The sequence below is a fragment of the Anopheles marshallii genome, chromosome 2, assembly GCF_943734725.1.
Source record: "Anopheles marshallii chromosome 2, idAnoMarsDA_429_01, whole genome shotgun sequence".
In the NCBI taxonomy this organism is placed as follows: Eukaryota; Metazoa; Arthropoda; class Insecta; order Diptera; family Culicidae; genus Anopheles; species Anopheles marshallii.
Genome location: NC_071326.1, coordinates 26,670,356 through 26,685,412, shown reverse-complemented (window position 1 = coordinate 26,685,412; position 15,057 = coordinate 26,670,356). Strand labels below are relative to the sequence as shown.

The window sequence follows — 15,057 nt, the reverse complement described above, 5'->3', positions numbered from 1 at the left end:
ATGTTTACGGGTACGCTGCGATTGAAAGTATGCGAGGCGATCGGGCTGCGGCCGACGGACTTCCAGACACGGCACACGATGACATTTGGCCGGCTCGGTGATCAGCTCATCGATCCGTACGTGTCGATAGACGTCGACGAGAAGTTCATAGGTAGGTGCCACCGACTGAAAAAAATGGGCAAAACGGGCTGAAGATATTGGAAAAAATATTTCGTTTTACACTAAATTGCGTAACGACTAGTATTTCAGTGTCTTGATGGATCATTGTTAATGTTTCTTTTAATAAATCTTTTAAAAAGAGTCATTCGAATCATGAGTCATCTCTCAAAACAGTTATCGAGTCTAGAACAAAGACCTCCGCAGGTCTAGCCCATAGGTAATTGAGTTTTAGAATATAGGCCTCTGTAGGTACGTACACCAATTTTCTGGGAGATTGAAGAATTTGCAGTGATAAAATATAATTGTAGATTTTTTAATCTTCATACTTCATAAAAAAGATTCAAAGACTGTATAAAAAATCATTCAGCGTCATTAGAGTTGAGTCACAAGAACTCAATCTGTAAAGTTCTGTCTGTTTTCTCAAATGAACGAGCGATCTTCGAGCGATCAAATTATGCTACTGCAGTTCGCAAAGAGTCCCCAGGTCTATATCTGGCTGCTGGCTGCCAACCGGCCTTTCGACAGTCTGAGGAAACTTCTCTACTCAATACACCTATCGTGACGAACGAAGCTGAGTCTATATAGAACTTATATAGTTCCAGTGTGCACATACGCCTCTGAGACATGGACCTTGTCCATAGCTGATGAAACGCTCTTATCTTCGAGAGGAAGATGCTCGGAAGAAGTATTGACCTCGTATGTGAAGAAGGACAACCACGTCATGAGAATGACACCGGAAGATCCACCCCGTAAAGTCCTTTTAGGTCGTCCACATGTTTAGTGATGAAGTTGATACGTCCGCCAGAATGGTCGGGATAAATAATTGACTGACGAGAGTGCTCGACCATGAGCGACTTAGAGGACTGCTGCAGCAGGCCAAGTCCGCGAAGCGGTTGTAGCTTAAGTAAGCAAGTGAAGCAGGTAGACCGGCATATAACGCAGGTCGAACGGAAAAGAACGTAGGTGAAGCGACCTGTAACGACAGGCCGTGCGAACTACCCGTCGAATGTAGGAACATTTGGTGAGCGACCTGGAACGGTAGATTGAGTGAACTATTCGAACAAGATGTAATGGGAAAAGAACGCAAGATCTTTAACCGTTCGTTCAGTTTCTTCACAAAGAACGAACCAGTTCGCTCAAGTTCATATATAAAGCTTATGGTTCCCCGTATTCCCTTAAGACCAAGCTTAATATACCTCTACATATACCAACCTTAAGAACCATGATTCTAAGGGTACCAGAGACCAGCATCAATTGTTCACAAACACTTCGAGTTCGAATGAGATTCGAACCACCAACCTTTTTGTCTGTTTGCCTGCACGTTTTACCGAGCACTGTACATCTCATCCCCGGCATGAAGGACAAATGACATGGTACTATCTAATAAATCGCTCTGTTCATTACAGAACCTTGTAACCCCGGCTAGAAGATCGAATTTGGAATCGTACAAAATCGTCCGCCAACCTTATTCGGTGGCAGTTCTACTATGAGGAGATCATTTTCATTGTGTAGCGCACAATAGAACGATAGTATTTTTATATTTCCACCTCACGATCGTGATCCAAGTGTCAAAGAAAAGCAAGAAGAAATTACAACCTTAATCCTCTTTGAGGGTGAGAAGAAGAAGCAGTAACAAAAATCCCCCAACACGCAACAACCCTGTGTATTGTGTGTGTGTGTGTGTGTGAGTGTTGTTCTGTAGGCAGTAAAGTGGGACTGATACAGAAAGGAGAAGGGAATTTAATGCGGGGCAGTCAGTTTGACATTTGAAGAGTATCCGCCACCGCGCGCGCGGTATTGGAATTGAAAATGGCTGTCCGGTCTCATTGTGGAGCCCCAAGCAAATGGTGGGGATGGGAGGGGGTGGGAAGAGAGCACACAAAAATTCACGCACTCACACACAAACACACACGCGCGCATATAGCTTCGAAAAATTTGTGGGGTAAAGCAACCACTTTTCCTTCGGTGTTGTGTGCCGCTCATAATCGGCAATCTCGTGTGTGAGTTATATTTTTTTTCCTGTATGGGCCTGTGTGAAGAGATACAGAGAGATATCCTTTGGCCGCGATGCGCGAGAGCGTACTGTTCTTGCTCTGTTCCGACAGGTCAGGGTTGTTTTCCGACGGCGAGGAAAATCTAGCACAACGGACGGGTACGGTGGACAGACACGATTGAGTACATGTGCCGTTTCGTCGCTTCGCACCGGTGTCGGTGTGTGCGGGTAGGCGGGCTCCTGCGGTCAAGCGCGTCTGTTGTCACGCTAAAGAGCGGAGGAATTTCGTGACGAAACAACGCTTGTGTTTCGTGCCTGAGCATTACACCCGTTTGCCGATCAAATTATCTTCAAATTCAGCTCGGAAAATTCAGCTCATTCAACAAATAAATAAATGGCGGATGGGTATATCAGTAGTGGCACACTGTTTTGAATCAGGTCCACCTTAGCTCTCCCTCTCTCACATGATAATTTGAATAATATGTTGAATTGTAAACAAAATAATGCATTTTAAAGGATCATGACATAATGTTTATCCTACCTCTCGAGACGACTCTCCATTCCGTTCTGGATTTTCCACGTTCAAATGTGATGGGGGAAAAAAACCTTTGCCCCTTTGCACGACGAGAGACCGAGAGCACGAATCGGTTGCGTTAAATTAGAGAGTCGCCATGTGTATGAGAAGTGGATGTGGACACAAAAAAAACGAAGGAAAATACTTTGCGCTAGATGGTAGTTAAATTATTCAACTTGCTAGGATTTTTAATGTAATTTGGGAATTTTTTTTTTAAAGAAAAGTGATAAAACATCGTTTTGGATTTGATTTGTCATATCATAAACATCGCATTTTTCGATTCAGTCGATGTTGATCGCGCACCGCGCTTTTCTTTGCCCATCCTCTACCCTGTTGGTTTTCCCGCTGCTCTGTTTTCTCTCTCTCTCTCACACACACTCTCTCTCGATCGCTTTTCTCCAAACTGCTCACGGTAAAGCATTGGCCAACTCCACCCCCCACCCCCTTCCCCATCGTCTTAAAGAAGTAAGCAATTTCATCCATCCCATTGCCTTCGGCATTCCTTCGCACGGTTTTCCCTGCTGAATGCCCACTTGGTGTGTGAGTGTGCGTGTGGTTTTTTTCTTCCTTCGAGTTGACTTGTCTCTTTCCATCACATAAACACAACGCGCCTACCGCTCGGGGGTTGTTGTTTCGACTGTCTTCGCGTACCGAAATGGTGTTTTTTTCGCCCCCCCCGATTTCCCAACCAAGGTGGTTATGGTGGTTGTGTTGTTCTGTGTCTGCCCTTGTTTTCTTCCGCCTGCACCAAATGTTTCGCGTCCCTTCTCAGTTCTTTATCCCCCCCCCCCACCCCTCCTCCTTCGTTGGCAGCTTAAAGCGCTAAACGTTGTCTGCCGTGCGCGGGTAGTGTCTCGTGCAGCAGAACAACCACGGGCAGATCACGGTTCAGTTTTCATACGGCGGAAATGCATATGCCTGGGGGGGGGGTTTAAGTTTTCCCTCCTCCACCCCACTGTGGGTGGGCCGTGCGCGGGTGTGAGCCAATCGTCTCGGGGGAAATAGATTTTAGAGTTTCGCAAGACTCACTCACCAACCGCACACACTGGGTCCGCTTTTCCCCAAGGTCACTATCAAAGTGGGAAGGTTGATGAAAATAGTTTTCTTTTCCCGATCGGGTTAGCATGGGCATGGCGCGCGGCAAGATAGATGTTCCAGCACGCACGGCAAATGGTCTACAGCACCGTGCGATGAAGAGTATTACATGCCGACATGCATTTATTGTACGATAACTTTGAGCATAATTGTGTAAAGCAAGTTTGACCGTCGTGCAACATCGTTTGATGTTGCTAGTATTGAACAGGAATTTTATTGAGAAGATGTCTAACTTCAAGTTAAGAAAAGACGATACTTTCAATCATTTTTTGCTCAAACATTGGTGAACAAAACCCTCTAGTCTTATCGCGTACCTCAGTAGGCGTGTTTACCTTTGTACGGAAAATATGCTCAAACACTGCATCAATTTAAAAAAAACAGTTTCACCCCATGAAACATCCACACCGCAGCTAAACAAAGATTGACCTTCCGAACGGACGGAGCCCCACCGGCAGTTCGTTTTGTATGCACTGCATAATCATTTATCGGCGCAGTGCAATCGTGTGAATGTACAACAACGCGCACGTTACAACCGGCGCTAATGGATTTGCCAATGATCGATTGCAACCGACCGGCAGGTACGCGATCGTTGTGAATGAGCGGCCAACAAGTGCTAGGGACGCTGGTTGTTAAATTATGGATACCGTTACAAGTAAGCCGTAGCATCTGGAAATTCATTACACCATGGAATGCTGGTCCAGAGGGAAACATCGATTTCAATGCTACCGGAATGTTGTAAGGGTTGAGTATGGTGGAATTATGATCCGTTTTTGTAGACTACATCTTTAAACAAAGAGTTCCTTGCATTTCTTTTCCTTTTTTCCGTCTTCTGAAAAACCCTGTATATTGAAAAGATTATTTTTATTCTTTTCAATATACAGGGTTTTTTATTTTATTTTATTTTTTTTATTTATTTTTATATATAAGGACGGCCAGGCCGTATTGCTTACAGTTAAAGAGGTAGCTTAATCTAAGATGCAATTCACATTCGTTTGAAGACATTTCCTTCTCCAAACAGTGAAAGGTCACTTTATCCCAGGTGTACTCGGCCGAGAAAAAAATATTATGAACCATTAAAATATCGTTTTTGATTATAGACAACTCAACCAGATGATCTCATAAAAGTATCGCGTTTAAGATATTGTTACCATGCATAACAAAGCGTAATAGAGGTCCAACTATATGGCAAAAAGAACAAAGGAACCAAAAATATTTATACATTTCACAATGAAATGTCGCTGTGAATGCTCGAAGCTTGTGATTTTGTTATACCATGTGCCATGTGATTGTGATATAATCTGCTTCATTTTTCCTTCTTGACCATAACAAGTAATTTTCTGAATTGGTGTAGATTTATTCAAGCATCAAATACAATCAAAAGAGAAAGAATTATTTATCGTGATTTGTAGTGTGGAGCTTAATGAATCTTTAAAAAAAAATAAAAATAAAAGTCATATAAAAAATTCATATGAATCTTTAGTGTGGAGTCATTGAAATCAGGAGTCGAGCATCAAAAGATTCGTAAACCCTCAGAGAGCCGTGGCAGATGTAGCCCCTTGTAGGGAGGGGGATCTGATAAACAAGATCGTTGAAGGTTATAAAACTTGGATGAGTCATGTTTTAGGATTCATGATTCTTTTAAATAGAGATTCAGAGTTATTCATTCGTTTCAAAGATTCTGGTATAGAAAATAATGACTCTTTTCAATTGAACCAGAGTAGAAGGATGGCTATTAGGATTCCAATCTTTTCGCATTATCTAATCACCTCAATAGACTGATTGAAATAAAAATAGATTATCGTAACACTATTTGGATTCTTATGAAGCGATTAGAAGCTCAAATGAGTCAGATGCTAATCGGAGCCGGAAGTGAATGATTTGAAGCGCAAAAGAGTGCAACAGTAGTTGTAGCAAAGAGTGAGTGAGTTAAAACTTTAAAAAGTGGTCACAGCATTTATAAACACTCTTCGTGGTGAGTTAAAATCCACACAATAACTTGTACGTTTTAACTCACTCATTCACTCTTGCTCTGTGCGTATCACTCTCTGTATCTAATTCCGTAGTACTCTCATTTCTTTCGTACAGTTTTACAGTTTTTCACCTCCGAATCGTCGTAAACTGACATTCTCTTGGATACACGGAACCGTCTGGATTAGGTTCTTTAGTTTTCAATGATCATTATTCCAATCTTTGTGCTTCTTTGAACAGAAACGCTGCTTGTTTTCTCATTTCAACACCCATTTACATTGAAAGTTACATTTACCTACTTATTTGTGGCATAAAATAAAGGTTAAAATTATACCCAAAAACAAAATCTTGCTCGCATTTTTCGCCACAATCCTTCCATGCTCCATTCCTAGAACGATCTTCATTCTCCTCAAAACGTTTGCTGTGGCTATCAACCACACGCGCTATCGTGCAAGTTCAACAGATCGTATCTCATTATCTTATCAACGATAGCTCAGACGATTATGATGCTGTTACAGCAATCGTCATAAAAAGTACTACTTCTAGCGTTCGGGTAACAAAAGAAAAAATGAACGAAAGGTGTATCTCTTGGACAAACACAACCTCTGATCTGACGTATGGTAAAATGGCGCTAGTATTATTTGTCCACTCTAAGAAAAATCCCAAAAACAAGTGGTTGCTCTCTTTTTCAAAGCACGAAATTGGCAAAAGTACTCATTTATTGAAATGTTTTGCACAGTTTAGCAGAAACGCCAGCGTAGAATTGTGACCATTCCAAACATTTTGTCACACAAATGCATTTTTAGAAACACCGACCGCACTGCTGCACGGCACGGGGATGAGTTCAATTAAAGCCGATTTATTGTAAAGTAGGTCAATGGAATGGGGAAGGAGAAAATGGCGCAATCCGTGCGGCGAAAGAAAGGGAAGGAAGTTTCCGTTTCGTGCCGTAGCGTGTCACTCACGGGATCGCGCAAATGTTGGGTGTGTAGCCGGGAGGCAGCCGCAAGGTGCATCGGTTCGGGGCAGAAATATTGCTTACCACCCGTGTACTGAGAATCTTGTCGACGCTGGTCCCCACCATGCTCCGCAATAATGAATCATATTTATTTCATGATCGTCTTTTTTTTTCGGTGACACACTCCAATTTAGGTTCAATTCCGTGAAAGAGCTAAATGGATTGCATTGCATGCAAATTGATTGGTACCAAGCGCTTCTGAAAAGTAGCAGAATCTCCGATCCAGGAATTTGGGGAATTAATTAAAGATATTTGTTCCAAAAGAACATACGTTGGGTTCTTTATAATAATGAAACAATATTTTTAAATAGCATCCAGGCAATGGAGATACGTGGTCATAACTTAAGGCTCTTTTCTTACCCTATAAGTCATGGAATGCAAAATAACTTTGTTTTAACGGTTACGGCCTACACCTTTTTTTCCCCCATAAATGCTAATTGCATCTGACGCCTGGAATACATAACGATCGTCCGCCTACGGCAAACTGCACCAAAAGTAGCTCTCTGTATGTACTGCTGAAGTGAATCATCTTGCCGGAGCGCGCATAATGAGACGAAACCATCCACAACGAAAGTCTGACTCACGGCCGCAATATGGCCGCAAAAAAAAGTGGATTTTGCCCCACGCACTCCCCCCACCCAACTTCACCAATCAAGGCCAAACAAGCCGGATCGGATCGACGTGCAGGGAAAGATCGCATCGTGGAAAATTGCACACCGTGTGCTGCACTTTGATGTTCGGTCCTGTGACGGCCCCGTTACATGTGGATCACGTTCTGCATCACCCCGGTGCTCTGCGTGAATGTCACGTGATTTGGCGTGAGCAGTGCCGTTTGCGCTGGATTTTGCCGGCAGGCGACAAAGTGGGTGTGCAATTCGTTAGCGGTGATCTATTTCGGGTGTAATTAGATTGTGCCGACACTTGCGAGCAACGATTGGATGGTGAAATATGTCCCTCGTTGCGTTGATTTATATAGTCGGGTTCACAATTATTCATACTTGTTAACGGCGGGAGTTACGATCGCGTTGGTTAGAGAAAATACTAATCGTTGTGCTTTACGCACCTCTTCTTGCCTTGCTGTTTCAGATCGGTCCACCACAAAGCCACGTACCTTCGATCCGGTGTGGAACGAGAGCTTCATACACGAGGTGGAGAACGCGAACGTGCTCGGGATGACAATCTTCCACGAGGGGCCGATCACGGACGTGTTTGTGGCCAACACGACAATACCGTTCGAGGATCTGGTCACCCGCAACGAGTCGGAACAGCAGGACTTCTGGGTAAGGAAAGACGCTCAGTATACACAGTACAACTCAATCGCGCTTACTCATATGCTCTATTTTTTTTACCCCTGATGTGTCGAACAGGTCGATCTCGAACCGCAGGGCCGGCTGCACGTGAAGATCGATCTCCGATGGACGCAGGACGCCAACAATGTAGCCTCGCAGAACTCGTGCCGCCGGGCCGTTGTCAAGGATCAGCCATTTTTAAATCGCCGCCGCGGTGCAATGAGAAGGCGTGTTCATCAGGTCAGTGGAGCTGAGCCGTACCGGCAACAACAACACTCTCGCGTCCCATACCTCTGTGTGTGTGTGTCCCAACACGCGCATTCACCATCCCGTTCCCCGTTGGGCAATGCCCTTTGGGCTGTAAACGAATGACGTCGGTGGTTCGCGTTATCGTTGAATCAACCTTTTTCTTTGTGTTATTTGCTGTTGTGCAGCAACTGGCCATCAACATAAACAGCGGCAGCAGCAAAAAAAAATTGTAATCAAACTCATTCTCTACAGCGTCGTCTCGCGCGCGCGTGTGTGTGTTGTGCACGCTTCTCGTTCGCTGACCGAAGGGTATATATATTTCTTCGCCAAATTGAAAACGAGAACTGCACGCCACCACCGCGCGATTGCAATAATGGAAGCGATGATGATGTGTACTTGTTGAACGACCCCCCCTCATCCCTTCTGTAACGGGTGGGTGTTGCTCTGCGAATTGGATTGATTAATGCGCTGCGATGCTGACGGTGGAAGGATGAAACGATTGTAGGACTATTGTTTTTAGTTGCACTCGGAATAGTGAGGTCTGCGCATTGGTTTGTACGCTCGTTGCGCGTTGTGCATTGATGCAGGTGTAAGTCATTTTGGAATCGATTGCAGCAGGCAATCGCTAGCCAAAGGTGTACAGAGGAAAAGTAGAACAGAATCGAGGTAAGCTGTTTATTGTGTGTGTAAATCGAGTTAAGGTATACGATTTTACGTACAACTTGTTTTGAAAGGAGAATTAATTTTTCCATTAATACTGTCGTACGAAAAGCTCGGAAGATTATCCAAGGATAAGGCGTCTCCATCGTCGTTTTGTTTGAAACACCATGCGTCTCCATCGTCGTTTTGTTTGAAACACCATGCGTCTCCATTACACAAGGAAAGCGAAATTTTATATAATAATCCCATTTTTTTTTTATTACAAAATTTGCCTATTTAAAGTGCGAGAGTAACATTTAGAAGCTTACGATATTTCTGGAATTGTGCCGCCTATGGGCCGCCTACATCCCCGACAGTGACACAGGATTGATACTATTTTTAAAAAGACGCACCAAGATATGTAACGGAAAGCAGAAGGCAAGGTTTCCGATATGCTGCAGAGAATGGTTTATTCGAAAACCAACGTACCTTGCACCTTGGTTTGTAAACTGTAGGTCCATGCTGATGATGATGATGATGATGCTGATGATGGAGACAACATATGAAACCTGACCACCTGCCCGAACGTCCTACCTGTTTGCTGGGCTCGTTTATGATTGAGCGAACGCGTTGTTCGTGTGTTTGTTATGTGTAATCGAACAGGAATTTTCATTTACTGCGCCGCTGTGTACGGACGTTTGGTCTCTTTTGTTTCCCTCTGCTAGTCATTGTGCAAGCCAATTCAGGTCAGCTAAAATAAGCATGCAACCCGTCTGGATTGTTACGATGCGACGTTTTACAACGTTCTGACGAATGTATACGGTTCGCTTTAGCGCAATGGAGGCAAATAGTACTGGAAGTTCGGTACTATTTGCCTCCATTACACTAAAGTGAAGCGTTCACATTCGTCAGAACGTTGTAAAACGTCGCATAGGAGGAGAGTTCCCGAGGAGAATAGGAAAAAATATATGCTGGCAACCAGTTTACCTACTGCAAACAAAGACGCTCCTCCTCCAGAACACCGCAATTTTGCGATCGCGATGATCGAGATGTTGTTTCCTGTTTTTTTTTTCCTCCCCCCAAATCACACAACGCCACACTTCCATCACCCAATCGATCGGCGACTGATCGTTGCGTTTTCCTTTGCTTTGCATCTATTTCTAGGTTAACGGTCACAAGTTTATGGCCACATTCCTGCGTCAACCAACATTCTGTTCCCACTGTCGCGAATTCATATGGTAACGTATCGAAATGGTGTTTGCGAAATGGTGCATTGGGTCGGTTTCATGTTTTTTTTTTCGGGTGTAAAATGTCGCGCAGTAACATTTTTTTTTGTTTGGTTCCTCTAATCATGATCATGGCTAATATGTTGGGTACACAAGACTATGTGCCAGTGTGTAAAGAGTATGTTTAGCGTTCGTTTTGCTTTATCTATAATACCAAGACCAATTTTGTGCGTTGCAGTTCTTGGTACTAGTTTATAATATTCGTACAGAAATATTATTTCAAAACGTTCAAAATACACTAACCATGTGTTTAACCCTCTTGTTTCAAAACCATCCTTACGAACAACACTATCCGCCATGTGGTTGAGAGGCATATAATTTAACACAAACTTAACTTCACCCTCACTAACACTGCCCGTATTGGTTTACATCGGCATCGGCTCGTACCAATTGTGAGGGGCCGGCGTGCGTTGTGAACGCACAATAAGTGACAATGTCCCATTGCTGGTCAAAGTTGTAACGTCCGTGTCGCACATTTTCTTCTCTCTCTTTCTCCCTTTTTTTCTCGAAACCTTTTACAGGGGATTAGGCAAACAGGGCTATCAGTGTCAAGGTAAGAAGATGCATCTACTCACCGGCCGAGTGCTCAGTCTTCGGGTGAACACGTTCCCTTTTCCGCCATGGACCATCGCGTCCACAGTGGCTAAACGCTAAACGGAAAGCGGAAAGAAACAGACAAGAAAGAGAGATGGTTGTGGATGTGTGTGTTTTTGGTTTTCTTTTATGGTTGTAACTATGTTTCTCTTTACATTCGCAATATGCAAACTCTTTATGCGCTCTGTCGTTTATGATTATGCTGATGTGTTTGGCTGTCTAGCAGCAACTTTTCTGGTCGCTTTTTTTTGCCTTCATCTTTACCACTGACATTTTCACTTTATTAAACACTTTTTTAATTCTACTGCACACCATACCTTTGCTAACACAAATTATACTCTGGGAGCAGGTTTTGCTGCAATATTTTGACGTTTAATGGTTTTTTGTTTCATAACACGTTTCCTTGGGCGGTCGAATGGTTTGTTTTCACCTTTTTGCTGTGATTTATTTTTGACCTCTAACCTGTTTAACACATCCGTTCCTTTGACTATTGTCGCTGTTTCCGTTCATTAACCTGCACGCGGGGTGAATATCTCGTTCGTCCCGATCGTTTAAGGGCTGTTACTCTGCTTACCTTAGTAGTAACTCACTATTCGCCACTATCGTTTGCCTCAACCTGTCACTGAGCTGTCGCTTGTTTTTGTTATGGTTTTCACGTCTCTTAAGTACTTTGTTTTTTTTTTTCGTTCGCACTTCGTTCCGTTTTGTTTCCGTCCAACGGTCTCTCTTTCTCTGCTGCTAATAATGGCGATCATTCGCCGATGTGTTACCGCCGTGTCGTGTCGAAGGATTGCACTTTATACTTTCACCTGTACAAACATTCAAACTGATCGGGTGCGCCCATGCGCCCCCACCCGTGGCCATCTTGTTGGCCATCTCGTCCTGCTTTCATTACAGTGTGCACGTGTGTCGTCCACAAGCGGTGCCATAGTTCGGTCGTAACGAAATGTCCAAAGAAAAAGGATGAGGTAAGCAAATGCCCGCCGCTGAGCTTATGACTTTTTTTGTTGTTGTAATACGTTCCACCTTCCCGTTGCCGTTCCAGCAAACCAAACCGACACCAACGGAAGCAGCCCAACGGTTCAATGTAAATATGCCACATAGGTTTTCAGTGCACTCGTTCAAACGGCTGACGTTCTGTGATCACTGCGGGTCGCTGCTGTACGGTATTATCAGACAGGGGCTAAAGTGTGAGGTGTGCAGCATGAATATCCACCGGCGCTGCGAGGGCAACGTGGCGAACAACTGCGGCATCAACACCAAGCAGCTGGCGGAGCTACTGAACGAGATGGGCATCACCATGGATAAAACACCACCCCGTAGATCTAAGGTGGGAAGAATAGCTACGAGGTGTTATATGGGCAGTGACAATAACCTTACTACCCACGCTTGTTTCGCACGCAGTACTCTAACCAAACGACTAGTGATAACCTGTCGATGTCGGAACGCTCGGACGACAACAGCTCGCTGGACACGCTCTCGACGAAGAGCGGTGCGGAAAGTGAGGTGGCAGCCGGGGCCCATGCCATGCACGGGGGGCGTGGCGGTGCCGGTCACACCTCGAAGTCTGGCGGGCCGGCGATGGGTATGCTGGTGAATCTCGGCACCGACGACGATGGCAATGCGCGACCGATGCCCGGCAAGGTGTGCCTGAACGACTTCAACTTCATCAAGGTGCTGGGCAAGGGTTCGTTCGGCAAGGTGATGCTGGCGGAGAAGAAGGGCACGGACGAGGTGTACGCGATCAAGGTGCTGAAGAAGGACGTGATCCTGCAGGACGACGACGTCGATTGCACGATGACGGAGAAACGCATACTGGCGCTGGCCGCCAAGCATCCGTTCCTGACCGCGCTCCACTCGTGCTTCCAGACGCCCGACCGGCTGTTCTTCGTGATGGAGTACGTGAACGGTGGTGATCTGATGTTCCAGATACAGCGCGCGCGAAAGTTCGACGAACCGCGGGCAGCCTTCTACGCCGCGGAGGTGACGCTTGCGTTGCAGTTTCTCCACCGCAACGGTGTCATCTACCGTGATCTGAAGCTGGACAATATACTGCTCGACGCGGAAGGTCACTGCAAGCTGGCCGACTTTGGCATGTGCAAGGTAGGGCAGGCACCACCGTGGGTGACCATTGTTTTTGTGTTGTTCACCTAGCTTTAACTGTGCACACCCTTTTTCCCCGTTCGTTACAGGAGGGCATCACCGGAGATAACCTCACGTCGACGTTTTGCGGCACGCCAGATTACATAGCGCCCGAGATACTGCAGGAGCTCGATTACGGACCGTCGGTCGACTGGTGGGCGCTGGGTGTGCTGATGTACGAGATGATGGCCGGCCAGCCACCGTTCGAGGCGGACAATGAGGACGATCTGTTCGAGGCGATCCTGCGCGACGACGTGCTGTATCCGGTGTGGCTATCCCGGGAAGCAGTCTCGATTCTGAAAGGTAGCTAACATCAACCACCCTCGCACCAGCGGCAATTTATTTATGCACTCTGTTCGATTTGCAGGATTTATGACCAAAAATGCGGCCAAACGGTTAGGCTGCACCGATGGCGAAAATCAAATCCGAAGTCATCCATTCTTCAAAGATATGGACTGGGAGGCGCTGGAGCAGCGCAAAGTTCGACCACCATTCCGGCCACGAGTGGTACCGATCGCTGCACGGATTTGGCTGCCCCGAACGCTCTTTCTCATTGTTTCTTGTTCTCCCGTTTCATGTCTTACTTGCAGCGAAGTGCTCGCGACGCACTAAACTTCGACACCGAGTTCACGAAAGAGGATCCCGTGCTGACGCCGGTGCCGAACGATATCATACGGTGCATCAATCAGGACGAGTTTGCCGGCTTTTCGTTCACGAATCCGGAGTTTGGTCCGGAAAGGAAGCTTGTTTGTTAAGCTGGTGTGCCGCGAACGTCCGTGGCAGCCACAGGTGCAAAGAGTACGCAGTGGAGTGGAATATTCGTTATTCGCCCAAAATGAACGCACACCGTAACCGGCTATTGCAACGTTGCGCCGCTAGCACACATTACTACACACGACGATGTTACATGGCAGGTGGCAGAGTCGATACCACACAAATGCAGTCTCTGTTTAGCAGGTTGTTATCGTATTGAATGGATGAACATAATTGGTTGAATTAGATTCTAATTACCATATATGTATATGTCGTGTACATTAGCATCTTCCTTATAAAGTTAAGAGATTTTAATTTCCTTTACCACTTTCCAGTTCTATTATCGATTATGTTTTTTTTTTAAGAAACAGATTAAGCACAGGGAAATTCGTCCAAAAACAAACAAATTAGTACGCGGAACTAGAGAGCGAACTGAGAGGCAAATCAGGAGAGGCAAAGTGCGATTTACTTCTTTAAAAATGAACAAATTTGCGGTGGTCCCATCCGTCGTGTGTGGAGCATAAATGTAACGTTAAGATTTGTTAGTGCGGGGTTACAAGCGATAGAACGGTCAGTCGCGTCTAGTTGGATAGGATATGATAAACATTCTATAAGTGTTTTAAATTAGTATTATTAACATCTCCCCGTATGGTTAGGTTGATGTGTTAGTGAGTTTATGGTCACCATCAACATTGGAAACGCATCGTGCTGAGATGCGCGCAGCGGGTTCGTTCTGAACGAACCACCGGCACAATTTAGCGGCAATGCGTATTCGCCCCATGCCGAGGAAACATGGGTCCGAAAAGTGTCGCGCACAGTGGTGTTACTTTCCCTTTGCCAACATTAATGAAATTGTTTTTGGCAAACAAATGTTAATTTTGTTGTTAATAAGTCGCATACTATCTCCGTTTGAGTTATCGTTAGCGAATGCGTGCTTACACCGGTGCCACTACGTAATCTCATTGAAAACTCATGTTAATCATTATTATTAACGCGCGTTTAAACAAACAAAAAACAAAAACAACAAAACGGCCATTATTAGGTGTATTATTGAAAATAATCTAGCAAAATTTATTCGTTTTCCAGCTTGTTTTGAGTACTTTTTCGTATTCGGTATTCGTGCTAAGGTGTAGGTCGAGAATATTCAGCCTCGCCGAAATGGAATCTACAGCACGAGTTATGTCAACGTAAATATTCTAATGTTTTTTATCGTTAGCTAATGTTTGGAGTTATGTTTGATAAGATCTCTAACCCGCGATTTATAAATTAAGAAACAAAGCAGGTTGAACAAATTACGT

General features: G+C 44.8%; 1 protein-coding gene across 1 annotated transcript; it reads left to right on the top strand.

Moving 5' to 3' along the window:
• On the top strand, positions 1-13,761 carry LOC128707255 (protein kinase C-like). The gene is given in 11 exon segments (XM_053802207.1): positions 1-151; positions 7,894-8,087; positions 8,175-8,336; positions 10,149-10,222; positions 10,792-10,823; positions 11,762-11,832; positions 11,910-12,254; positions 12,257-12,967; positions 13,057-13,309; positions 13,374-13,513; positions 13,597-13,761. Coding segments are annotated over 11 exon segments (2,298 nt in total).
• Positions 13,762-15,057: the final 1,296 nt, after the last annotated feature.